Source organism: Scyliorhinus torazame, chromosome 10 (genome assembly GCF_047496885.1).
Source record: "Scyliorhinus torazame isolate Kashiwa2021f chromosome 10, sScyTor2.1, whole genome shotgun sequence".
Classification (NCBI taxonomy): domain Eukaryota; kingdom Metazoa; phylum Chordata; class Chondrichthyes; order Carcharhiniformes; family Scyliorhinidae; genus Scyliorhinus; species Scyliorhinus torazame.
This window is the reverse complement of record NC_092716.1, coordinates 225,460,582-225,486,656: the sequence shown is the minus strand read 5'-3', so window position 1 is coordinate 225,486,656 and position 26,075 is coordinate 225,460,582. Positions and strand designations below refer to the sequence as shown.

At 42.8% G+C, this 26,075-nt stretch overlaps 1 protein-coding gene and 1 long non-coding RNA gene across 2 annotated transcripts in view; one reads left to right on the top strand and one right to left on the bottom strand.

The window, feature by feature from the left end:
- The window catches only part of tmem9b (TMEM9 domain family, member B), a 99,959-nt gene extending 82,401 nt beyond the window's left edge, over positions 1 to 17,558 (top strand). The window contains exon 5 of the mRNA XM_072466492.1: positions 15,462 to 17,558. Within this exon, the coding sequence (XP_072322593.1) occupies positions 15,462 to 15,617 (156 nt within the window). The 3' untranslated portion in view covers positions 15,618 to 17,558. The remainder of the gene's footprint in view (positions 1 to 15,461) is intronic.
- On the bottom strand, positions 67 to 25,821 carry LOC140384619 (uncharacterized). The gene is made up of 3 exons (XR_011933105.1): positions 25,700 to 25,821; positions 24,835 to 24,917; positions 67 to 514 (listed from the first exon to the last, which is right to left on the bottom strand). It is a non-coding gene; the product is annotated as an uncharacterized lncRNA (long non-coding RNA).
- Between the last annotated feature and the right edge of the window lie 254 nt (positions 25,822 to 26,075).

Sequence of the window (26,075 nt, the reverse complement as noted above, 5' to 3'; positions counted from 1 at the left end):
TAATAGGAAATTATTTTTCAGTAATATTTATAAGGAATTTATTTATAATAGGAATTATTACCCAAGTTTAAAGAAACAATTATACTCTCGGAGAGCAAGCTCAGAGAATACCATCTGCAATGTGGCGCTCATTTTGCTGTCGGTTGTAAAAGTGTCTGGAAATTTAGTGAGAAAAGAGAAAACATTGTAGAGATCCTAATAACTGTCTATCTTATGTTATACTGCTTGGTGGTGTGATTAATACCTTGGAGAACTAAAGTAAAGGTTCACTGATGCCATTGCTTCAACCTGACAGAGACACTTTGGTCCATATTTTGCAGTCCATGACAAAAGACAGTTTTCATCACAGACCCTCAAGAAAACTACACACAAATTTCTAGCAATCTCTGTGGCATGAATTCCACCTTTTCCATCAATCATTTCATTCCAGAGTTAATTCAAGGGAATCTCTGGGATTGTCCAGCAACAATGGTGTTATCAAGCAGGTTAAGCAGTAAGTCACACTGATGAGTTCCTAGACAACAAAATGGAAAGAAAAAAGCAGTGATTATCTTATCTGCCCCTTTTAATCATTTTACAGACAGGAAAATAAAGATTACATAATATGTGATTACGATGGAAAATATTCTCAGCAAACCGTACACATTTTTCTAAAAATCTAAGATTTTTTTAAATTAGCAGAGATAAACTTGACATTCCACAAACATAAAATTAGTTTTTCATGGCCAGAGAGGCTATTCAGCAATAATTATGAATTTAGTTTTCTGGGGGAAATCCAGTTATGCCTCATTCAACAATGCATAATATTTTCAAGAATCAGAATCAAGCTGGCATTCTATTTGCCATAAACTGGTCAATCTACAGTGATGTTAACATCATAACAAGCTCATGCTTATCGCTAAAATAACAGTAGTAATAAGATAAAATATTTTTTGAATTTGCCATCATTGTCAAGCACATTACTGGAAGAGTTACTGGACGCAAGCATACTAGATAAAGGAAACTGTGGCGACATGTATGACCGACTGATAGAAAGGGCCGACACCGTACTGGACATAACAAGAAAGAAATGGGAGGAGGACCTGGTGATTGAAATAGGGTGGGGACTCTGGAGCGAAGCACTGCATAGGGTCAACTCCACCTCCACGTACGCAAGGCTCAGCCTGACGCAATTAAAAGTGGTACATAGAGCCCACTTAACAAGAACCCGTATGAGTATGTTCTTCCTGGAGGTGGAGGATAGATGTGACCGGTGCCAAGGAGGCCCGGTCAACCACACCCACATGTTCTGGTCTTGCCCCAGACTTGCGGAGTAGTGGACAGCCTTCTTCAAGGCAATGTCCAAAGTGGTGGGGATGAGGGTGGAGCCATGCCCAAAACTGGCGGTCTTCGGGGCATCAGACCAGCCAGATCTATTCCTGGGAGGAGGGCGGACGCCCTTGCCTTTGCCTCCCTGATCGCCCGCCGTAGAATCCTGTTCGGCTTGCGGTCAGCAGCACCACCCAAAGCTGCAGACTGGCTGTCCGACCTCTCAGAATCTCTCCAAATGGAGAAAATCAAGTTCGCCATCCGAGGGTCAGACGACGGCTTCCAAGAACGTGGGAGCCATTCACCCAATTGTCCCGGGACCTGTTTGTGGCCAACGAACATGCAAAAGAATAGCCAGGTAGCCAAGAATCAGGGGAAAATAGCCAAGGCATGAGAGGGAGAGATAGACCAGGAGAAGGTGCGGGGGGGACAGCTAAACCTAAGAGGAAAGAAAGGCGAACCACAGGAAGGGCGGAGGGGCAGAAGAGTGAAGAGACAGGGAACAATAGTGCAGAATGAGGGAGGTGGGGGGGGAGGCAGGGAAATGATAGCCGGAAGGAGGGCACGGGAAACGATAACAAACTTGGCATCTACAGGAACAGAGAGCAAGGAGAATCCAGGCGAAAGACGGGACGAACGGCTGAAGCGGAGGTGAGCGCGAGACGACAACGGCAGCGAAACCCGTCCAGGAGAAGCAAGTGACAACACCAACACCAGACCCATTTGAGTATTGCCCACTGTAATTGTTTCTCCGGCACCTGCCCAGTCTCCCCCCCCCCCCCCCCCCCCCCCCACACACACACAAACAGATGCCTACTTATGTGTGTAAATAATATTGCCAATTGTACAGAGTTGCTGCTGTTGAGCTGGTGCATAATACCTTACCAGTTACTTCATTTTATTTTTCATTTCTTTTTTATTATTACTTTTTTTTTGGTATGTTTGTATGTGCCCTTCTCTTTAGCTGGGGCTGGTTTAGCACAGGGCTAAATCGCTGCTTTGAAAGCAGATTAAGGCAGGCCAGCAGCACGGTTCAATTCCCGTACCAGCCTCCCGAACAGGCGCCAGAATGGGGCGACTAGGGGCTTTTCACAATAACTTCATTTGAAGCCTACTTGTGACAATAAGCGATTTTCATTTCATTATATATATATATATATATCTTATTCTGTGTACATAACGGTAAATATACTTTGTTCAAAAACCCAATAGAAAATATTTATGAAAAAAAATCATTGTTGAGCAAATGATAGTCGTTGACAGGTGAGGAACCTAACTGTTATAACCAGAATATCTGTAATTTAGACACCGAGCTAGAACTAAATGATATTAAAATAGGAAGCACAATGAATAATTATGAGGATCAAAGGAAACTGCAAGACAGTGCTAATGAGATCATAGAATGGGCAAAGAATTACAGATAGAAATCAATATGAGTTAATCTGAGGTGACACATTTTGATAGAATAAAAACAGGAACTGATAGAATAGAAACAGGAACTGTCAGGGATAGGCACAATTGAGATGTGGAGCTTGTTCAAGGAGCAAATACTGCATGTCCTTGATATGTATGTCCCTGTCAGGCACGGAGGAAATGGTCGAGTGAGGGAACCATGTCTTGTCAAGAGGAAGAAGGTGGCTTATGTAAGGATGAGAAAACAAGGTTCAGTATGGGCACTTGAGGGATACAAGATAGCTAGAAAGGAGCTCAAGAAAGGAATTAGGAGAGCTAGGAGGCGGCATGAGAAGTCCTTGGCAGGTAGGATCAAGGAAACCCCAAGGCTTTTTACACTTATGTGAGGAATAAAAGAATGACCAAGGTGAAGTTAGGGCTGGTCAAGGACAGTAGTGGGAACGTGTGCATGGAGTCTGAAGATATAGGAGAGGCCCTAAATGAAGACTTTTCTTCAGTGTTCACAAAGGAGAGGGGCTGTTGTTGAGGAGGATAGTGCGAAACAGGCTGGTAGGCTGGAGGAGGTAGATATTCGGAAGGAAGGTGTGTTAGAAATGTTGAGAAGCCTGAGAATAAATAAGTCCCCTGGGCCTGAAGGGATATATCCTAGGATTCTTAGGGAGGCGAGGGATGAGATTGCAGAGCCTTTGGCTTTGATCTTTATGTCCTCACTGTCTACAGGAATAGTGCCTGAAGACTGGAGAGAGGCGAATGTTGTCCCCTTGTTCAAGAACGGGAATAAGTATAACCCTGGGAATTATAGGCCGGTTAGTCTCACTTCAGTCATTGGTAAATTATTGGAAAGGGTCTTGAGGGATAGGATTTATGATCATTTGGAAAGATACAGCTTAATCCAGAATAGTCAGCACGGATTTGTGAGGGGTATGTCTTGCCTCACAAGTTTGATTGTACTCTTTGAGGAGGTAACTAAGTACACAGATGAAGGTAGAGCAGTTGATGTCGTATACATGGATTTTAGTAAGGCGTTTAATAAGGTGCCCATGGTCGGCTCATGCAGAAAGTAAGGAGTCGTGGCATAGAGGGAAATTTGGCCGATTGGATCAGTAACTGGCTATCACGTAGAAGATAGAGGGTGGTGGTCGATGGTAAATGGTCACCAGCGGTGTACCACAGGGATCAGTGCTGGGTCCTCTGCTATTTGTGATTTTTATCAATGACTTGGATGATGGAGTTGAAGGTTGGCTTAGTAAATTTGCTGATGACACCAAGATTGGTGGAGTAATGGATAATGTGGAGGGCTGTTGTTGGGTGCAAAGAGACATTGATAGGATGCAGAGCTGGGCTGAAAAGTGGGAGATGGAGTTTAACCCTGATAAGTGTGAGGTGATTCATTTTGGTAGGTCAAATTTGAATGCAGATTACAGAGTTAACGGCAGGGTTCTGAAGAATGTGGAGGAGCAGAGAGATCTCGGAGTTCATGTCCATAGATCTCTGAAAGTTGCCACCCAAGTGGATAGAGCCGTGAAGAAAACCTGTAGTGTGTGAGCATTTATTAACAGGGGGATTGAGTTTAAGAGCCGTGAGGTAATGCTGCAACTGTACAAGACCTTGGTTAGACCACATTTGGAGTATTGTGTGCAGTTCTGGTCACCTCATTAAAGGAAGGATGTGGAAGCATTGGAAAGGGTGCAAAGGATATTTACCAGGATGCTGCCTGGATTGGAGGGTAGGTCTTATGAGGAAAGGTTGAGGGTGCTAGGGCTTTTCTCATTGGAGCAAAGGAAGATGGGAGGTGACTTAATTGAGGTGTATAAGATGATGAGAGGGATAGATAGAGTAGACGTTCGGCAGCCGGTGGGGGCGGGATTCACGCCGACCCCCGGCGATTCTCCCACTCGGTGAGGGGTCGGAGAATCTCGCCCCAAACAGCCCGATCTGACCACAGTTGTCGGATCACATCACTGGAAACCAGCCTGACATCAGTGGCGGAGATTAATAAAAATCCGATTGGCAGCAGTACATAGTTTGTTTCTAGAGTATGTCCTGATTATCCTCATTGCTGGAAACTCTCGGTATGTCATTTTATGGGCTACAATTGAGATTGGGGAGGTGGAGGTGGATGGAACTGCCCAACACAATAAAGCATAAGTGGAAAGACAACAAGAAATTCATTTTTTAAGTAAGTAAATGAGCAGATTGTCATGCGAACTCTGAACTATTACAATCGCAGCTTTACTTTGCACACGAGGTGGTACAAGGACCAGTTTTTGATATTTCCAATGTAATTTCACACCGAGCACTGTGGACTCCCATGTTCATCAAGAATCTATCTACCTCTGCCTTAAAAATATGATGCGGAGATGCCGCCGTTGGACTGGGGTGGGCACAGTAAGAAGTCTTACAACACCAGGTTAAAGGCCAACAGGTTTGTTTGGAATCGCTAGCTTTCGTAGCTCCTTCATCAGGTGGAAGGATTTGGGAGTTCAATTCATTTGGGAATTCAATTCATCAGGTGAGTCACGCTCCGAAAGTTAGTGATTCCAAACAAACCTGTTGGATTTTAACCTGGGGTTGGAAGACGTCTTAAAAATAATCAATGACCCTGCCTCTACCACTGTCTGGGGAAGAGAGTTTCACAGACTTGCGCACCTCTGAGAGAAAAAGTTACTCCTTATCTCCATCTTAAATGGGAGGCCCCTTAATTTTAAATGTGTATCCCCTAGTTCTAGTCTCTCCTGCAAGTTGAAACAGCATTTAAACTTTAATCCTGTTAAGTCCCCTCAAGATCTCATGTGTGCCAATAAGATAACCTCTTGATTTTCTGACCTCCAATGGATGCAGGCCCAGCCTGTCCAACTTTTTTTCATAAGATACCCCCCACCCCGCACATCACAAGTATCATTCAATTTATATCCTTTCTTTAATGAAGAGACCAGAACTGTACATCGTACTTTAGATATAGTTATTCCAAAACCCTGTACACCTGTAGCAAAAAATCCCTGCTTGTATATTCCATTCCCCTGGCAATAAAAAACAGTATTCCATTTGTTTTCCTAATCACTTGCAATATGCGCATACTAGCTTTTCCTGATTCATGTACCAGAACATCCAAATCCCTCTGTACCACCACGTTTTGCAATCCCTTTTCATTTAAATAGTATTACTCCATTTCTATTTTTCTTGGCAAAATGGACAAGTTCACATTTTTCCATATGATACTCCATCTGCCAAATTTTTGTTCACTCACATAACCTATCTGCATCCCTTTGCAGACTCCTCAGGTCCTCTTCACAACTTACTTTCCTACCTATCTCTGTGTCTTAAGCAATATTAGCAACCATATATTTGGGCCCTTCATCCAAATCATGCAGATAAATTGTGAATGGTTGAGGCTCCAACACTGATCACTGTGGCATGCGACTCTACGTCTTATTGCCAAATCACCTATTTTCATTCACTCTCTGTTTCCTGTTAGCTAACCAATTATTTGTCCATGCTGATATGTTACCCCCAAACTGTGAGCTCTTATTTTGTGTAATAATCTTTGATGTAGCACGTTGTCAACTGCCTTCTCGAAATCTAAGAACACCATACCTATAGGTTCCTCTTTATCGATGTTGCTAATCACTTACTAAGAACTCTAATAATTTAGTCAAACATGATTTCCTTTTCACAAAAGCATGTTGACTCTAGCTAATTGCATTGAGTTTTTCTAAGTGCCCAGCTATAACCTATTTAATAGGTTCCACCAATTTCCCCAACTGGCCTGCAGTTTCCTGCTTTTTGTCTCCCTCCTTGAAAGAAGAATTATATCTGTTACTTTCCAATCCAATGGGATCTTTCCGGAATCTAGGGAATTTGGGAAAATTAAAACCAATACATCTATTATCTCAGTAGCCACTTCCTTTAAGACCCTAGAATGAAGTCCATCTCGACCGAGGGACTTGGCAGCTTTTTGTTCTGATAATTTTCTCAATGCCCTTTCCCAGTTGATTTTAATTGTTTTCAGTTTGTTTCTCCCTTTCAGTTCTTAATTCACAATTATTTCTGGGATTTTATTTTTATCCTCTATAGTGAATGCAGATGCAAAATATATGTTAAATTTATCTGCCATTTCCTTATTTTCCACTGTCATTCCCCACACTCACTCTATAGAGGATCAATGCTCATTTTACTTACTCTTTTCCTTTTAAGTACCTCTAGAAACTATACCTGTTTTCATATTTCTGGCTCCCTTTCTCCCATACTCCATTTTTCCTCTTCTTTATTCATCTTTCGGTTATTCTTTGCTTTTGTTTATAATCTGTCCAATCTTCTGACCTGCCACCAATCTTCACAAAATTGTACGCTTTTTCTTCCAATTTGATACTACCTTTAACTTCCTTAGATAGCCACAGCTGGTGCACCCTTCCCCTAAAGTCTTTCTTTCTTAAGGAATGTATCTTTACTGAGTGTTATGAAACATCTCCTTAAGTGTCTATTACTACATCTCTACTGACCTATCCCTTGATCTAATTTCCCAGCTCTATCTTTATGCCGTCATAATTGCCCTCATTTAAGTTTAAAATATTTAGTCTCAAACCCACTCTTCTCTCCCTCAAAATTCATGTCTAAGTTTTTTGAGGTTTTTTCAAATTCTATGTCACTGGATACCACACAAAATATGTTATGCCCTTGCTCTCCATCTGTGTCCTCCTGCACAATGCTCATTACAATTTGCCAAATGTCTAATTAGATGTTAATAGCAAATATTAATTTTATTTCTCAGATCCTATGTCTAGATAATTACACATGTAGTAAATAAGAGTAGCCTCAAAGACCCAGGCACATCAGCATTCACCATATCCTTTAGTCCTAGAAATGTACCCTACTCTACAGACAACCATGTCTCTATCCATTTGACCATATTTGCTTTAATTAATAGACCGTTACCTTTGCTACCATATAAGGCACTTATGTGAAACCCTAAAATGCTTTATGAAAACCCATATAAATCACGTTGGGCTGCCACTCCATTTCCACCAACGTCTTCCATGCTTGAGACCAGATGATTCAAACCGGGCAAGATCCAAACAGCGTCGCAGTCTCAGCAGCCCGGAGTCTAAGAGGGTCAGAGTGACAGAGGACAGGTGCCTCTTTTACTTACTCGCTGTCACAGAGCCGATTCGTTTAAAGGTTTGGGTGTAAAGATTTGGTTTAAAGGCACGGTGGCGCAGTGGTTAGCACTGCTGCCTCACAGCGCTAAGGACCCGGGTTTGATCTCGGCCCCGGGTCATTGTCCGTGTGGAGTTTGCACACTCTCCCCGTGTCTGCATGGATCTCGCCCCACAACCCAAAAAGATGTGCAGGGTAGGTGAATTGGCCACGCTAAATTTCCCCTTAATTGGAAAAAAAAAGAATTGGACACTTTAAATTTAAACAAAAGTTTAAAGGTCTGATTGAAACTGACAGGACAGGGGGTGGGGTGAGGTGTCGGATGTTGGGGGGGGGGGTGGAAGGGAGGGGGTCAGACCTTAGGGGGTTGGGGGGTCTCGTGTATCGGGGGAGGTTGGATGTCAGGCGGAGGGCTGAAATGAGAGGTAGGTGTGGGGTTGGTCTAGTGGGATTGGGCTGGTTCAGGGGTCTGGGTGCTGGGAGAGTTCGGACACCGGGGATATCGGAGGTCGAGGATTCTGGGAAAGATTGGGGATTGGCGGGGATAGGAGGTCGGGGAGGTCGAACATCCGGCGGGGGGGGGGGTATTGTTGGTGGGTTGGGGGATGGGCTGTGTTGGATTGATGGGGCGCAGCCAGATTGGGGGTAGGGGTCGGGTGGGGGGATCCAGCCAGGTTGGGTGGGGGCTGAGAGCCATGCCTACAGATTGGGGTGAGAAGTCCTTGGGAGGGTTGGGGGAATCCCATGGGGAGGTCAGGTGATGGGGAATACTCTGAGGAGTGAGATGGCTAATCCAGGTGGTGATGGTGTCCTCTGGAGGGTTGGGGGTGAGGTCGGGGGGAGCAGTTCCATGGGGGAGTCGGTTTGGGTGTTTACAGTACTTACCCAGTTAAAAGAGGTTTTAATTCTTCTCACTTTCTCAGGGTAACTATTAGTGTAACTGTAGTTAGGGATTTAAATCACATTTTCAAATGGTTCCTAGCACAGCGCAATTGCCCAGGCAAAGTTAACACTTGTGGGCAAATGCAATGTTTACCTTTTTTAAAAAAATTCCAATTAAGGGGCAATTTAGAGTGGCCAATCCACCTACTCTGTACATCATTGGGATTTGGGGGTAAGACCCACGCAGACAAGGTTGCATATGTTTACCTGAGAAGTTCCCAGAGACATTGCCCTGTGCATTTTTGGGATATCCCCAAAATCCAACCCGGGAAATCTGGATGTTACAACCCAGTGGCCCTTAATGTTCTTGCTTATTCATGACTCATTTTTTGAAGAGGGCAAGTTACATTTGCCATCGTCTAGTCCTCAAGCAAAATTTTGTTCTCCACAAAATTTTGCAAAATTATAGACCGAGTGAAACCTATAAAATGAATGGATATGAGAACCACATTCTAGGCATATCTTGCTTTCCAACTAAACTTTATAAAATGAGCTGCATTTTTGGAACATAAGGAACAATGACCTACAGAAACATATGTATGTATATTTAAAATGTGATTGAATAAATTGAAAGTCAATTATATTGGCCTAAAAATTATCCATAGTTATCTGACTGGGTCAAGGTCTGTGCAAAATACTACTTAGCTGGACATAATGTCCTAATAAACAAAATACTGCAGATGCTGGAAATTTTAAATAAAAACAAAAAATGCTGGAAATACTCAGCAGGTCTGGCAGCATCTGTGGAGGGAGACTGAATTATCTGAAACTCAGTGAAACATAACACAAGCACAGTTATGTTCACTGAGTTTCAGTTAATTCAGTCTCCCTCCATAGATGCTGGCTGACCTACTGAATATCTCCAGAATTTTTGGTTTATATTCCATAAGATCCCAGGTTAGGTTTCCAGATTCTACTGAGTTTTTTTTTAAATTTAGAGTACCCAATTCACTTTTTCCAATTAAGGGGCAAGTTAGTATGGCCAATCCACCTAAACTGCACATCTTTTGGGGTTGTGGGGGCGGAACCCGCGCAAACACGGGGAGAATGTGTAAACTCCACACAGACAGTGACCAGAGCCGGGATCGAACCTGGGACCTCGGCGCCGTGAGGCAGCAGGGCTAACCCACTGCGCCACCATGCTGCCTGATTCTTCTGAGTTAACTAATCTCAGACAAGGCACTATGCTAATGTGGCATTACAGTAGGTGTCTAATGAATTGGCTTATTGGCCCTTCACACTCAAATTGCCTGCCAACATCCATTACTTGGGTTTACAGTACAGAACCACACATTAGCAAATATCATCCACTTCAGGATAAAATAGTAAGGATTTAAATTACGTATAGATTCCTGAGACCAAATGAGGCCTCATCTATCACCCAGTAATGACATTGCAACTGCAATAAACAGGTGCATGGAGCTACAAAACAGTAATTTGTTGAAAATATTTATTGCATTTAATGTATAAATATGTTCTATTTTCTCCCGAGCATTGTACTTTCCATTTGTTTTGTACAGTACAGGGGTATCATCTTTGGTTACTGACCACCACTTTATCCACCTGTGTGTATAGTATAAGACATCTGCTGCAAAGCAATGTTTTCATAACACAAAAGATCCAAATGATACCATGCTGTAAATGCTGTACTGAAGCAAAGCTGCGGAAGACAATCCAAGGTGGCTATTGTCACCAAATCAACCACCGCGAAGCAGTAGTATTGGTCGTAACATTAAGCTGTTGCAAAATCTTAAGTACTGTATGATTTCTAAATGGAAACAGTTGGACTCATTAAATACATGGCTGCTTTTAATTGCTTTGAATGTACTCAGTTGTCTTTACTTTAGTTCTAAGTTATTCAAGCAACGCAGGCCATTTACACCATAATGAAGGAAGCTCAAAAGCAAGAATTAACAAAACTGCATAAAAGCAGTTCAGATTGTTTTCTGACCAAAAAATTGAATTAGAGACGACAACAAAATATTTCAAGGGATTATACAAGAAATTAAAGATTGATTTTGTAGTCAAAATGTTACCAGTGGTTTTATTCTAACTTCTTTTGAAGTAACAATATAAGAAGCATGATTGCTTTGTCGTGTGGTGGAAGTTTCAAGAGATTGTGTTTTAGGATATGTTGAAGAGTAGGCAAATGTTAAAAAAGCTGTTGCATGTTTGAAGGGAAAGTGCAAAGGAAGTAGACCAAAAATCATAATTCTTTAATTCCTGGGAATCTGAACAAAATCAAAGCACACAACATGCAATGCAGTATTTGTCAAGAAAATATTAACTTGTCTGGATTTTCTGCAAATGCTCATGGCAAACTGCGTATTTCCCCAGAAAGGGAAAGCAGGCTTTATTCATAATATGACCATTTTATTTCCTACTGCATTATTACTGGCTATCAATTTTATCACTTTGGTGAAGACCATCAAATGACAACTGATCCTGATATGTATATCTCAACACTCACTGCCTGAACCATTAAGGAAATTGTTGCATGTCATTTTTATATTAGGGTTGCCTACAAAGATAAGTATACTGTCAGAGACAACCTTGTCATGTAATGGATCTAGTGCTAGTGCCATAAGTGGGCACAAAAACATTTCTTTTATGACAATTTAATTTGGTGTGTCTGATTAAGTGTCCTTGGTGCAGAGCCAATTTGATCCCCTTGGCCTCCAATTATGTCATATTGAGGTTAACCTCAACCCTACCACACAGGCTAGCATGGCCTAATAATCAGGATTCTGATGCTACCGTTGTGGAGAAAGTTGTGCACTACTGATTTTAATGTTCTCAGAAGCCAGATCACCAACCTCATTTCTAAGTTATAGAACCATTTTAGAATTGATAACTTTTTGGCATTTGTATGAAATGTTTGTGTAATGACTGCACAATACATTTTTTACATCATAATCTGGTACCTGTACTTTTCACCTAGTATTGCAATGGTAATATACCTGCTTAAGTTGGTCATCTCTGCTCGTGCATATCTCTCTGATATTGTATTCTGTAATGTTGCCCTAATGTTGTAGGGTGTGCACAAAACATGCTTTGAAAGTTCAAGGAGTTGATCTTGTTATAAAAAGATGAGAAACGATACCATTGCAAAATTGTTTCATTGTGTTGGACTGTTTTAGAAACCAGTTAGACCTCTCTGTTTTGATTTCTGGCTACTTTAATTGCTCTTTGCTATTAAAATTCTTTTTGAAAAAGAAATAGAAATTCAAGTTTTATTTTTAAAATATGGACAGCTAATTGCAAGGAGTAAGATATTGGATAGATTTTCTAAGCACTGAAACAGTTGTTGACATTGCAAAAAGCAAATTCATAGGTAAAACAGGTAAAACATGTTGCTTCAGCGTCCTTACAAAGTGCCAACAAGCATTTGAATTTTAAAAGCAACTTTCACTGCATCTTGACAGTTTTACTCTGGAAACTCAACCGTCCAACGAAACCTCTCCCGCCCCAAGCCATTTCTAAGCGTCTTGGCTCAGGTGCAAGAGGCCCATGTCCCAGAACCGCAGGCTAATGGAACTTTGGAGGATTTAGAACTTGACATACTGGAGAAAGAACTCAACTTTATTTCTATCTGTTGGCAAAATTTAGCCGGTTTATTATTTTCCTTTTATTTACTGAGAATGGTGTTGCAGACTTGCAGGTGTTCCCTTAAGAACGAAGATTAATGTAAGCAATTGGGACATTTGTCAGTTAAAAATACAGCTGTATTCTTCAGTACTGTTTTGCATTTTCAACAGAATATTTAGAGGTCGCTTTTTTCCAATTCACTATCTGTCCAGCAAGCCTGTTTATTATTTAACATTGTGCACTTCACCTATTCTGCTTAGTATCAGCTTTACATAGGTCTGTTTGTAGTTTCTAGTAGTACCAAATTGTATGTTTAGTTATCTGCATATGGTGACCAAAATGTATACCGGACTGTGCATACTGTAACTTTCAAGAACACCACCCTAGTCAAATGGAAGGAATTACTGCGATTATTGGACCAATCAATTGAGAAACCGGTACAGCAGATATAATACAAAGATTTTAAAATGTAACTCTAGCCTGAGCAGTAATGTGATATCTAAGATTGTTTGTGTAATTGTTTTAATTTTAGATAGTTAGCAAGAGCTGATTTTTAGGTAAAGACGTGCCCTTAAATCAATAGGTGACATCAGGGATCTTAACCTATTAATTTGGGTTAATTTTTTTCTTTCACTGTAGTATAATTTCTCATTGTGTTATGGAGACAATTCTATCTTTAGCTCAGAATAAAAGCCTTAACCCAATAGGTTGCAGGCCACAATTTCATCAGTTGTGCATTGATCTATTATATACACAAATATGTACTTTGAATTGACAAGTAGCCCTTGCCTAATATTGTAAAAGTTTTAAAAAGTCTATTCGTTTATGGAAACCATTTACAAGTGATAACGCCCCCCACATTTCCATTATTATCAGATGTTCATAATTCTGTTTGAATCAATAACATCAATGTATCTGATGGTGATTAGTCATCTCTCAAAATTGTTTTAAACTCGGTGACTTCTTGAACATTCTGTTGAGATATTCCTTATTGCCTTGTTAGCAGATGACCAGAGCACCTTTGGATCTGCCTGCAGTTCGAGGCAAGAGTCACCTCCTTCTCCCTTAATGAGTTAAATTCTTCTGCTTATTTTTGCCCCTTCAAAATCTTGTACATTTTTATAGTCCCATTAACTTAATAAAGCATTCTAAGGTGCTTCAGGAGAGTGTTATAAAGCAATATTTGACACTGAGTCAATTATAGATCTTCTAATTCTGACACCACAATGGGATTCAGGATAGACTCATTCAGCCAAGATCTGCAGCCTGACATGGGCAACACTGGTAAATACCTTCCCCATGATGCTCAGCCTTGATAATTGTTGCAATTGCTGTGATCACCTTTGTTCTTGGCAGGAATCACAATCTCTGAAAAAAGCATATCCTGGGGTACTGCCTCCTCCTTCCAGCAGAGACAGATCAGTTCCTGCAGATACTTCAGGAATGTTGGTTTCCTGTGCTTGATGAGTTTAGGCAGCATAACATCAGCACCTATGGCTTTGCCCATGGCAAACAAGTCAATAACTTTGTAAGTTCCTCCACTGTGGGTTCGATATTAAGTTCTGTCATGACAGGCGGGTGTTATGAGATTGTGTCTCAAGATTGCTTGGTGACAGTGTTCTGACTAGAGTATCAAGATAGTATTTCACTCATCTCTCCAACTGTTTATTGCATTTGCTGATGACCGCCTTTACCTTTGTTTTATGTGGAGCTGTTTCCTTTGCTGATGGACTTGTATTTTTGATCTGAAAATGTCCCTGACTCCCTGAGTCAAAGGATATCCGGAAGGTCTGGCAGTGTTGTAACCAGTAGTCAGTCATTGGTGCACTGCTTAATAGTCTGTTGGATTTTACCTTCAGTCCATTTTGTGTTTTAGAAGAAGAATTCAGCTATTAGTCTATTCAGTGTTTTGTCGCACATATTTCTTTTGTAATTATTGAGAGCAGACCACTTGGCTTCATTGAGAGATACCATCACAGTGATGTGAGCCTTTTAACAACCAGCATTTTCCTGCTGATACATCAGACTTAATATTTTTTTCCAATTAAGGGGCAATTTAGTGTGGCCAATCCACCTACCCTGCACATCTTTTGGGTTGTGGGGGTGAGACCCACGCAGACATGGGGAGAATGTGCAAACTCCACACGGACAGTGACCCGGTCTGGGATCGAACCCGGGTCCTTGGCACCGTGAGGCAGCAGAGCTAACCACCATGCCGCCCATCGACTTAATTCAGTTGACTCCACAACTGCTTCTTCAGGGACTGACTGCGGTCCCAGCAGTGATGACCACTTGAACATGGCACGGTTGAGACTATAGAGCTGCTGGCCAATCTCTTAAGGTGAGACTTACACCCCAAATTAGGAGCAGAAGTTTCGCCCTGAGCCAACAAATGCATCGTCAAATATAAAATGGCTGCAGGACAGACAGTTTTGTTGTGGTTTGGCTCTCAAACAACCTTTTAGTCAGGTAATGGGGAGAGGTGAGGAACACGGTGCCAGTAAAATGCAGCCCATGGTTTTGAAATTTATTTACATTTTTAAACATGTCTTCTTGTTATTGAGGGTTGGATTCACCGGTCCCGTCAGCCGTGTATTTCCCAGCGGCGTGCTGTTCACTGGCGACGGGATTCTCTACTTCCACCGCTTGTCAATGGGATTTCCCATTAAAACCACCCCACACCACCGGGAAATCAGTGGGTGTGGTGTACATTGCCGGTAGGAAAGGAGAATCCCAACAGCTGGATATTTCCTGCCTAAAGGTACTCTGAAAACCATTGCTTGATCAGGTCATGGTTTTAATAAGTTCTATGAAGTGATTTTGTACCATATATTCTATTTGTTCCATTCACAGATAATAGTACACCACTGGCCACTTTCTTGATTGTTCCCCTATTCCTTTTTGTCTCACCCCCACAACCCAAAAGATCTGTTTGCTAAATGATATTTATCTTGGTTATTGCAGGACACAAATATATCAGTACTTTTGTTGCTATTTTTCTGTATTGATTGCAAAACTATTCTGCATTTTCTGAAGAAAGCTTGCTTTCCTTTTAGGACACACAGCCATTTGCCAATGCCCATGAAGTGCTGTCCCGTTCTCGATCACGTACCAACGTTTTGAATAAAGTTGAATATGCGCAGCAGCGATGGAAGAGACAAGTGCAAGAACAAAGGAAATCGGTCTTTGATCGCCATGTTGTCCTCAGCTAAAAATACTGCTTCTTAAAGTACATTCAGGAAAACAGGAAGAGAAAAGTCAGTGGACCTATAGAAACAATGTCTGACAATTTTCTTTGTGGTCCTCCCTGCCTGTGAAATTCTTTTTATCCTTGGCTCTTTGAGAAAGTAGTATAGCGATCATGTTAGTAGTTTGATATTCTTTCGATATCATGATTTTGATGTAGCTATTTTAATAGTTTTCCCCGTAAATTATGATATGATTGTGGAACAATTGCCACAGCATAACAAGTGATAATAAACTATTACAAAGTAGAGCTATAAGTTAATATTTTTTCCTGGATGCTTTAATTATGGTGCAGTTACAGAAGAGTGCACAGAATGACTGTTAACGAAAATCATTCTTTGAGGTGCTCCCCCAGCACTCCCTGTCCTGGAGGAAGTGCCGAACATGTTTGTTGACACCCAACATCTCCCTTTCATTTTTGTTTTTAAACTAACTTTTTTAATGAAGTAGTGAAGCCTAAAGATGACAACTGTAAACATAATTATGCTGATAATTAATCAAACATTAGGGTAAGGAGTACATGTTCCTAACTACCCCCGCACCGCAAACTCTTCAGCTTATGGAAAATAATTAGTTTTAATCATTGTTGTGGACCAAACGTTACAGAAATAACCTAATAATGTTTTGAAAAATGGTGCTAGAGTTTACAACAATTTTTACACAAGCATTGATTCAAAATGCTTTGTTCTTCAGTTAATCTGACCGTTAAAAGCTGGATTATGCAGTTGATTAGTAATCTTAGTTTTTCCCTTCCCTTTTCTTCTAAAGGCAATGACTGAATAAGATGCACACTTTCATTAGTTCCAGCAACTCCCTTCCTGTTAGGTTGCTAAAATTTTGGCCACGACATGGCCAAATTATTCCACAGTGGGAAACACCAGAACCATTCTCAACCCTTTCTACACCTAACATCTGTGCATTTTCTGGTGGAGCTCACTCTGTGCTGGTTAGAAACAGGCACTCTGAGTAATCAATTCCCCCCGCCTGGCCCCATTCACCTATCTATTGGACACAAGACCAGGAATTGTGTCTCTTTCCCTCACCCCTCCCTTATTGCATCAGATCAGCTAATTCAATACAATGAAGAGATCATTCGGGTCTGTATGATTCAGTACAGTGACATACAGTATATTTACCCAAGAGAGGCCTTAGCCTTAATGTGCAATTAGATGTTTTTATTCTATTACAGTATTTTGAGCATTGCTTTGTGAATCTCTGAATTACATGTTTCCTTTTCAGATACTGGCTGGGCTAGCAGGTTTCTGTTCATATTGTTTTGTAACCAACTGCCAGGGGCTACTGGAATACCTAAAATTGTTTTATCACTTTTTTTGTAGAACACATCACACCACCACCCCTCTCCCCTGCACATGCAATGCACAATTGAAATTAACTTGTCAAGTGAAGAAAAATTGGCATCATGATCTGCACATCTGTGTATAGCTTTTTAGTTATAGTGTGCTGCACCAGCACTGCGCAGGGCTAATTTTACCTGTTCACCAAATGCCACACAAAGTTGAGAGAAAATAGTTTGCTGATGAAGATTAGTGTGTTTTTTAAACTGGTAAACTTCCATCTCATGAGGTACTAAGATTCTGGCATATTTTACAGGGGATCAAAACAGTTCATGCACTAATAAGGTTTATAAAAAGTACTGCAGGATGAAAAGCCAATGGTTATTATTACAAACACTAAAATTCTACATTCTGCACAATTAATTATTTAAAGCTGGAATTGTACAGGAAATCTTTATAACTACATAATACTGATCCTTTAATTTAAGCTATATTTCTCCCTCATTGATCTCCCACTTCCACCTGTCTTCCTCCTAATGATACCAATGTGTATATTCTGGGACCTAAATTTTGTTTTATAAGTTGTAATTAATAAAAAAATTCTGGCTTAAATTCTGAATGTTTATTCATTTGCAATGGCAAATATAATGATATCTTACCCCAGGTAAGTGCGAAAACAAACCTTTAAGAGGGTCAAGTCCATGATTGATAGGATACATTATTGTACAGGACATAAAAACAGATTCAGCACCAGTACAAATGGTATGTATGCTTTTTAATATTTTTAATTCCCTAATTCAGAGTTGTCATTTTGAATTGCCTCATTTTTTTTCAAACTTGGAACTTTTGATTCAGATCCCTAAACTTGACAGTACACTGAAAAAGAAAACCTAGTGACTACTGAATCAGTTGTCCAAATAGAAATTGATATCTTTCACTAAAGCCCATCATTTGAAGAAGTGAGTAATGTATAGCAAAAGCTATCTAGTCTGATTAACGTCTGGGATTACCATATTTCATTACACTAGCAACCTATTAATTGTACTTCACTGTCCTACTGGCTCCCATACTCTTCAGTATTCCCTTTTCAGCCCAATTTCTTTTAAAAAATACTAATGGATATTACTTTGACAAAGAATTTTCAACGATAAACTAATGTTTTACCACTCTGTGGAAAGAATGATTTCTTACTCTTTTTGATTTTTTTTTTCATCTTTAATTTGTTTCCTCTCTTTAACATCTATTCACCAGTGGAAGCAATCTTTTAATATTTACTCTAGCATAATCCATAATAATTTTAACGCCTTCAAGCAGGTTGGTCCCCAACCTTGTAATCACACAATGCAGCTTTTATCATACCAAGTTTAACAAATTTAATAATGTGCAGAATTTTCCCCCCAAATTGGCAAAATATCGGGCTGGATTCTCCGATTTGCAGACTAAGTGCTGACGCTGGCGTGGGAACAGTGGCGTTTTCCAACAAAAAAAACGGCGCAAAAGCAGCACCAATCCGTCTGGTGGGGGGCTAGCAGCCGTGCAGCATAATGCCCCCGCCTTTACCTGCGGATACGGCCGGAGAATTGCCGGGTCCGTGGCTGCGCATGCGCATGGCGGTGGCCTGCAGCGGCCTCGCCATGCAACATGGCGCCGGCTGCTCGCAGACCTGGCCTGCCACATACTCTCCCCCAGTAACCCCCTAGCCACCCCTCCCTGACTACCCCCCACCAGTGCCCCGCCAAAGCCCCCCCTGCCCGTGGAACCTCTCCCCCCGCCCCCCCACCGACTGGTGGCGCTGGACTCAGTCTGCAGCCGTCACGCCGGGTTCACAAAATAAAAGGATAACTATTCCATGCCATCGGGAACTCGGCCCATCGGGGGCGTAGCAACAGGGCAGGGCCTCAGGCTTTTCAAGGGAGCGGAGCATCGCAAATGCGGCAGTGCCCCCGAATCCGGCGCAAACAGGGATTCTCTGGCCGACCGGCGAACGTGGTTTCAGCGGCGGTGACCGTAGAATCCCGCCCAAAAAGTTCTAATTGAAAGCTGCCGTGTTTCTCCCCAGAGAAACAGCCTGGTATACTCCCCAGATCCTCTGTCACTTTGTCAAAAACAAATAAGGGAGGCGTGTTTTGCACTGTCACTCTGGCGGTGCGCGGCCTCATAAAGCCGGTAAGTCTGGCTCAATAGAGATTGGGAAAGGATGCCCAATGTGGAAGTGAAGCCACCACCGCCATCCCCGGCATCGGGGCTTAGTGGGAACCTTGCCAACCTCGCAAGTGGGGTTCCCTGCAGGCCTCGCCCCTGTCACTGCCAATGTGGCACTGTTAAGCTGGCAGTGCCAACCTGGAAATACCAGCTCCCATGTCCCTACACTGGCCTCTGCGTCCCCAGCGTGGTCATCTCGACTGCTGGAGAACAGTAGTGATTTTGTTTCTCATTCATTTACGGAATGTGGGCGTCGCTGGTTCGGCCAGCATTTATTGCCCATTCCTAGTTGCCCTTCACTGCTGTTATCGAGGGAGTTTCAGGATGTTGCCCCAGCAACAGTGAAGGAGCGGCGATATATTTACAAGTCAGGGTGGTGAGTGACTTGGGTGGGGGGGGGAACCTCCAGGTGGTGGGGTTCCCAGGTATCTGCTGCTCTTGTCCTTCTAGATGGTTGTGGTCGTGGGTTTGAAGGTGTTGTCTAACGAACCTTGGTGAGTTACTGAGTTGCATCTTGTAGATGGTACACACGGCTGCCACTGTTCAACGGTGGTGGAGGGTTTGACTGTTTGTGGAAGGGGGAGCAATCAAGTGGCCTGCTTTGTCCTGGATGGTGTTGAGCTTCTTGAGTGTTGTTGGAGCTGCACTCATCCAGGCAAGTGGAGAGTATTCCATTGCACTCCTGACTTGTGCCTTGTAGATGGTGGACAGGCTTTGGGGGGTCAGGAGATGAGTTATTAACCGTAGGATTCCTAGTCTTTGACTTGCCCTGGTAGCCACAGTAATAATTGTGGCTAGTCCAGTTCAGTTTCTGATCAATGGTAACTCCCAGGATGCTGATTGTGGCCGATTCAGCAATGGTAATGCCACTGAATGTCAATGGGCGGTGGTTAGATCTTCTCTTGTAGAATATGTTCATTGCCTGGCACTTGTGTGGCACGAATGTAACTTACCACTTGTCAGCCCAAGCCTGGGTATTGTCCAGGTCTTGCTGCATTTGGACATGGACTGCTTCATTATCTGAGGAGTCACGAATGATGCTGAACATTGTGCAGTCATCCGCAAACATCCCCATTCTGACCTTACGATGGAAGGGAGATCATTGATGAAGCAACCGAAGATGGTTGGGCCTAGGACACAACCCTGAGGAACTCTTGCAGTGATGCCCTGGAGTTGAGATTGGAGTTGAGATGATTGACCTCCGGAACATATGACATCCCTAGATGGTATGGTGCTATGCCATATTTAAGTGAATGCAATGTATGGTAATCAGGTTCATGCCCTCACTGATTATGTCACCAGCCGGGGTGGGGAAGGTCTCATTCTGAGATTTCCCCGGCGCAGATCCTGTTATGGCCCACTCGGGAGAGTTAGTGGACATAACGGGATTTGCACCCATGGCGAAAAGGCCCAGAAAATCCGCCCCCCCCCCCACCCCCCCAATATGTTTGATGACCATACACTTCAATCACTCCATTTTCCATCTGTACCAACAGCCTAGTTCTCAGCACTGTCTTTTAAAAAAAATTAATTTAGAGTACCCAATTATTTTTTTCCAATTAAGGGGCAATTTAGCGTGGCCAATCCATCTAACCACATCTTTGGGTTGTGGGGGTGAAACCGACGCAGACATGGGGAGAATATGCAAACTCCACACGGACAGTGACCCAGGGCCGAGATTCGAGCCCGGGTCCTTAGCGCCACAGTCCCAGTGCTATCCACTGCGCCACATGCCGTCCCCTCAGCACTGTCCTGGTTAAACTATTGTAAATAATTTGAATTATCTTCCAATAATAAATTGATTAATAAACTTTTATCATAAACTATTTAATGTACCCGTACCAGCCTCCCCGAACAGGTGCGGGAATGTGGCGACTAGGGGCTTTTCACAGTAACTTCATTGAAGCCTACTCGTGACAATAAGCGATTTTCATGTCACTACAAGGCTAATTCATGTACTAACAGAAGATCCACCAAGTAGTTTTATGTTCCTCTCTCACAACAATTTTGAGTAATATCTCTTATCTTAAAGACTGCGATGAGGAGGAATTTATTCAGCCAGAGGGTGGTGAATATTCTTGCTCTCTCTCGCTTTTTCTCACTCTCTTTCTCACTCTCACAATACGGTGGTTGGCACTGTTGCTTCACAGCGCCAGGGACCCGGGTTCGATTCACAGCTTGGGTCACTGTCTGTGCGGAGTCTACACATTCTCCCTGTGTCTGTGTGTTTCATCCGGGAGCTCCGGTCTCCTCCCACAAGTCCCGAAAAACGTGCTTGTTAGGTGAATTGAACATTCTGAATTCTCCCTCGGTGTACCCGAACAGGTGCCGTAATGTGGCGACTGGGGGCTTTTCACAGTAACTTCATTGCAGTGTTAATGCAAGCCTACCCGTGACACTAATAAAGATTATTATTATTATTAGACCAGTTCAGACTAGTATCAGCCTTCATAATTCATCATCTTTACAACGAGAAGTCAACCAACCACATAATATGGCCTTGAGTATTTGCCTTCGACCATTCTAATGGTATGACTCTTCACACTTCCACAAATGTGTCCTAGTTTTGACATGATTCCCATGCATGTTTTCAAATAATAGTCTACGGTTTATCCTCATTTCAAATCATCCAGTTTCCTACTAAATGTTCAGTAAAACAGATTTCAACACATTTTGTATTATTCTAGCTTTCCAGCCCCCAGCAAAGATTTTTTTTTAAAGCCTCTGACCACTCTGCATCACGTTTAATACTTTGTGTACATTTTTCTTTTCCTTTGACGGGCTGTCTTTGTTCACTATTTAACAAAATATCCGAACATTTATCATTGCCTCTACACTTCTCATCCATATGAATCTTCAACCAATTGTAATAGGATCAAATAAAATGCAATAAATATATGGACGCAAATGCATAATACTGCAGAACATAGAATAAATAAATCTGAAATAAATACAGAAATTGCTGGAAATACGTTGCACGTCTGTCAGCATCTGTGAGAGAGAAACAGAGTAAGTGTTTCCAATCTCTGACCCTTCATCAGAGCTCTTACGAAGGATCGATCGACCTGAAACATTAACTGAGTTAATGTTTGACCTCCTCCAAGTGGAAAAATTACATGATCACCCAGCCAAATCGAGGCACTGGGCAGAGTAGGAGACCTCCACCTCAGCAGAATTTGCCTCCAGGCCATCAATGAGACAAAGGCGAGGACATCCATCCGCCTTCACCCCAGACTGAGCCACTGGCGAATCTGACACTCCAAACATGGCCACTAGCAGACATGGATCCACATCTACACAGAGTACCTCTGACATGGTGTTGAACAAAGAGGCCTAGAAGACTATTAACTTGGGACAGGACCAGAACATATGTGTATGGTTAGCCGTCCTAGGAAGAGCAACGCTCACACTTATCCTCAACCCTAGAAAGAGAAAATGCTTATCCTAGCCCTGGTCAAGTGCGTCCCATGCAAAACCTTGACTTGAATCGGACTCAGCCGAGCACATGAAGATGTGAGTTGACCCCTGTTAGGGGCCACACTTCCACCATTAAGAATGTGAACCCAATTCACCCTCCCATTTTGACCTCACACCACTCAACGGAGCAGAATCCATTGAAAAGATATGGCCATATATGCCGTCAGGCCCAGCCAGAAACAGAACCTTCTTCATCAGGGAAGAGGATGGCGTCAGGAAAGGAGGAAAAAGCTTTGCCCGAGAAATGGCGAATTTGAAAATGCCTGAAAAGACTGGAACTTGGCAGTTTGAATTTTTCAGCTACCTCCTTAAAACTAGCAAACCTCCCCTCCACGAACAGGTCCCCAAACTTCTCCAGACCCTTCCCCTTCCAAGACTAAAATGTTGAGTCCAAACCAGCTGGTAAGGAAAGGCGATTATTACAAATGGGAGCCAATGAAGACAGGGAGAGGAGCTTGAAATGCTGCCTAAACTGCTTCCAAATTCTCAGGGAGGAGACCATCACTGGATTCAATGAAATCCAACAGGGAAAAAAGGCAACGGTGCAGTAGCTATTGCACAAAGACGAGAGGTACCACAGGTGTATATTTCCATTTATCCCCATATGGATCTGGGATCACTCAACCACAACAATATTTTCTGAATATCGGCTGCCCAATAGTAAACAACAAATCGGGGAAGGCCAAGGCCCCCAATTGTGTATCTCTTTGGAGCAACACACCACAGATTCTGGGCGTCTTACCCGCCCAAATAAAGGAAGATATCAATTTGCTAACTTTACCAAAAAAGATTTGGGGAGGAAAATGGGGAGACACTGAAAGAAGAATAAAAATCTCGGGAGCACGTTCATTTTAATAGTGTGAACCATATCCGCTAATGATAGGGAAAGGTTGTTCCACCTCTGCAAGTCTATTTTGATACTACTAACCAGACTGGTGTAATTTAATTTATGAAGTATGGCCCAGTTGTGGGCCAGCTCGACGCCAGAAAACGAAAGCTAGTCCTGGCCAGGCAAAATGGTAAAGACCCCAGTTGGGCCCTCTTCTCACTGGGGTTAACCAGGAAACACTCACTCTTGTCCCAGTGCAACTTGTACTCAGAAAAGGAGCCAAAAATGCGAAGCAACCTCATTATATATTCCATGGAGGGTACCAGGACCGTAATATAGGAACAATGTCTTCCCCACAGCTACTAGACCCCTCAACGACTCTCCCTCGAACTGATCTGTTCCCTGTAAGAACACTTTTCACAACGCCCTATGCTGCTCTTGCTCATGTATTTGCTTTGTTTGGCCCTTGTGCCGCAGTGTAACGAATCACTATTTGTTGATGTACCATTTGTCAATGTGCTCTGTCGATTATTCTTTTTGTCTACTATGTACGTACTGTGTACATTCCCTTGACCACAGAAAAATACTTTTTACTGTACTTCGGTACATGTGACAATAAATATCAATCAATCAATAAAAATGTAGGCCATCCGTGTAAAAGGACACCCGATGCTCCACCTTCCCTGATTTATCCCCCTCCACTTGACAGAGGACCTCAGCGCTATAGCAGGCAGCTCTATTGCTAAAGCAAACAAGAACAGGGACAATGGACAGCCCTGCCTCATGCCCCTGTTCAACGGAAAATAACCAGAGTTTAGGGCTTTCATACGATCACTTGCAGTTGGGGCCTTGCACAATAGATGAATTCAAGAAAACAATTTGTGGCCAAAACCAAACCTCCCAAAAATCTCCAATAAGTACTCCACTCCACTCTATCAAATGCTGTTTTGGCATCCAGAGAGACAATCACCTCCGGCTCAGGCACCGAGGAGGGGACAAGGACAACATTTAACAGGCGACTTATATTGGCCGACAATTACCAACTCTTCACACAAGTCCGAGATTATGTTTGGCAGGCAAGGCTCCAGCCAAAGTGCCAGCACCTTGGCAAGTAGCTTGATGCCCGCGTTCAAAGTGAAATAGTACTGTTCGACCCACACTCTGTCGGGTCTTTATCCTTCTTAAGAATCAAAGAGCTAAAAGCCTGCATGAGGGTAGAGAGCAACAATCCCCAGGATAAGGAGTTATTAAACATATCCAGAATTAAAGGCACTTCCTAGAGAATTCAATCGGAAAGCTATCCGGACCAGGGGCTTTGCCAGATTGCATCAACTCAATTCATTTTAAAATTTCATCAGAGTGCAACGGGACTTAACTCACCATTCGTCTCCACCTCAACAGTTGGGATGGCTAGGAGGCCCAAAAAGTCAGACATAACCAATTCATCTGCAGGAGGCTCCAATCTGCAAAAATCACGGTAAAAAGATTCAAAAGCTGCATTAACCAGAGGAGGGATGGAAATTAGGCTACCAGTCGAATTGCATATCTTTGTGATCTCCCAGGTAACGCCAGCCATTTAAGCTGGTGAGCCTTCTCCTCGTATTCGTAAAACATGCGATTGGCATATTGCCCTGCCGGTCGACAATAGGTTGAACTGTGTTTCCAGTTTTTTCCTATTTAGAGTCATAGAATTTAGAGTGCAGAAGGAGGCCATTCGGCCCATCAAGCCTGCACTGGCCCTTGGAAAGCACCGTACCTAAGCCCAAGCTTCCGCCCTATCCCCGTAACCCAGTAACCTGACCTAACGTTTTTGGAAACAGCGACAATTTAGCAGGCCAAGCCAACTAACCTGCATATCTTTGGACTGTGGGAGGAAACCAGAGCACCCGGAGGAAACCCACGCAGACACAGGGAGAAAGTGCAAACTCCACACAGACAGTCACCCGAGGCCGGAATTGAACCTGGGACCCTGCAGCTGTGAGGCAGCAGTGCTAACCACTATGCCCTCATGCCACCCCTGCCAGCAACTCCAGGGTAGGATCAAGTGAGTAGTGGAGGTCCACCTCCGGAATAGAGTCCACCAACCTCTGCTGCTCCACCCTCGCTGTTCTCACCAAATATGCTTTTTAGGAAATAATTTCCCCCCTAAGGACCACCTTAAAGGCATCTCACCAAAGTGACTCGGTCCTGTTAAATTTTATATAGTCCTCTATGGCAATGGACATGTGGTCAGAAACTTTCTTACCCGCTAATAGTGCTGTGTTCAACCTCCATGGTGGACATTGGGTGAGGCTGGACTCTAGAAAATCAACGAAGTGTTGGGCATGGTCCAAAATAACAATTGCTGAGTACCCACCTGGCACCACTGAAGGGAGGAGAGATCCATCTACAAGAAAATGAATCCGCGAATACACATGATGAAGATGCGAAACAAACAAAAATGCTTTCTCACTTGAGTGCAAGGAACATCAAATATCTACTCCCCCCACCCCCAACATCTGCATTATGAATAATGACAAAGCCCTGGCCACTACCGATGGAAAGACTTAGGGCGCGATTCTCCCAAAAGGGAACAAAGTCCCATAGCAAGTGCGTTTAGCCGCATGTTTCCCAGCGCTCAC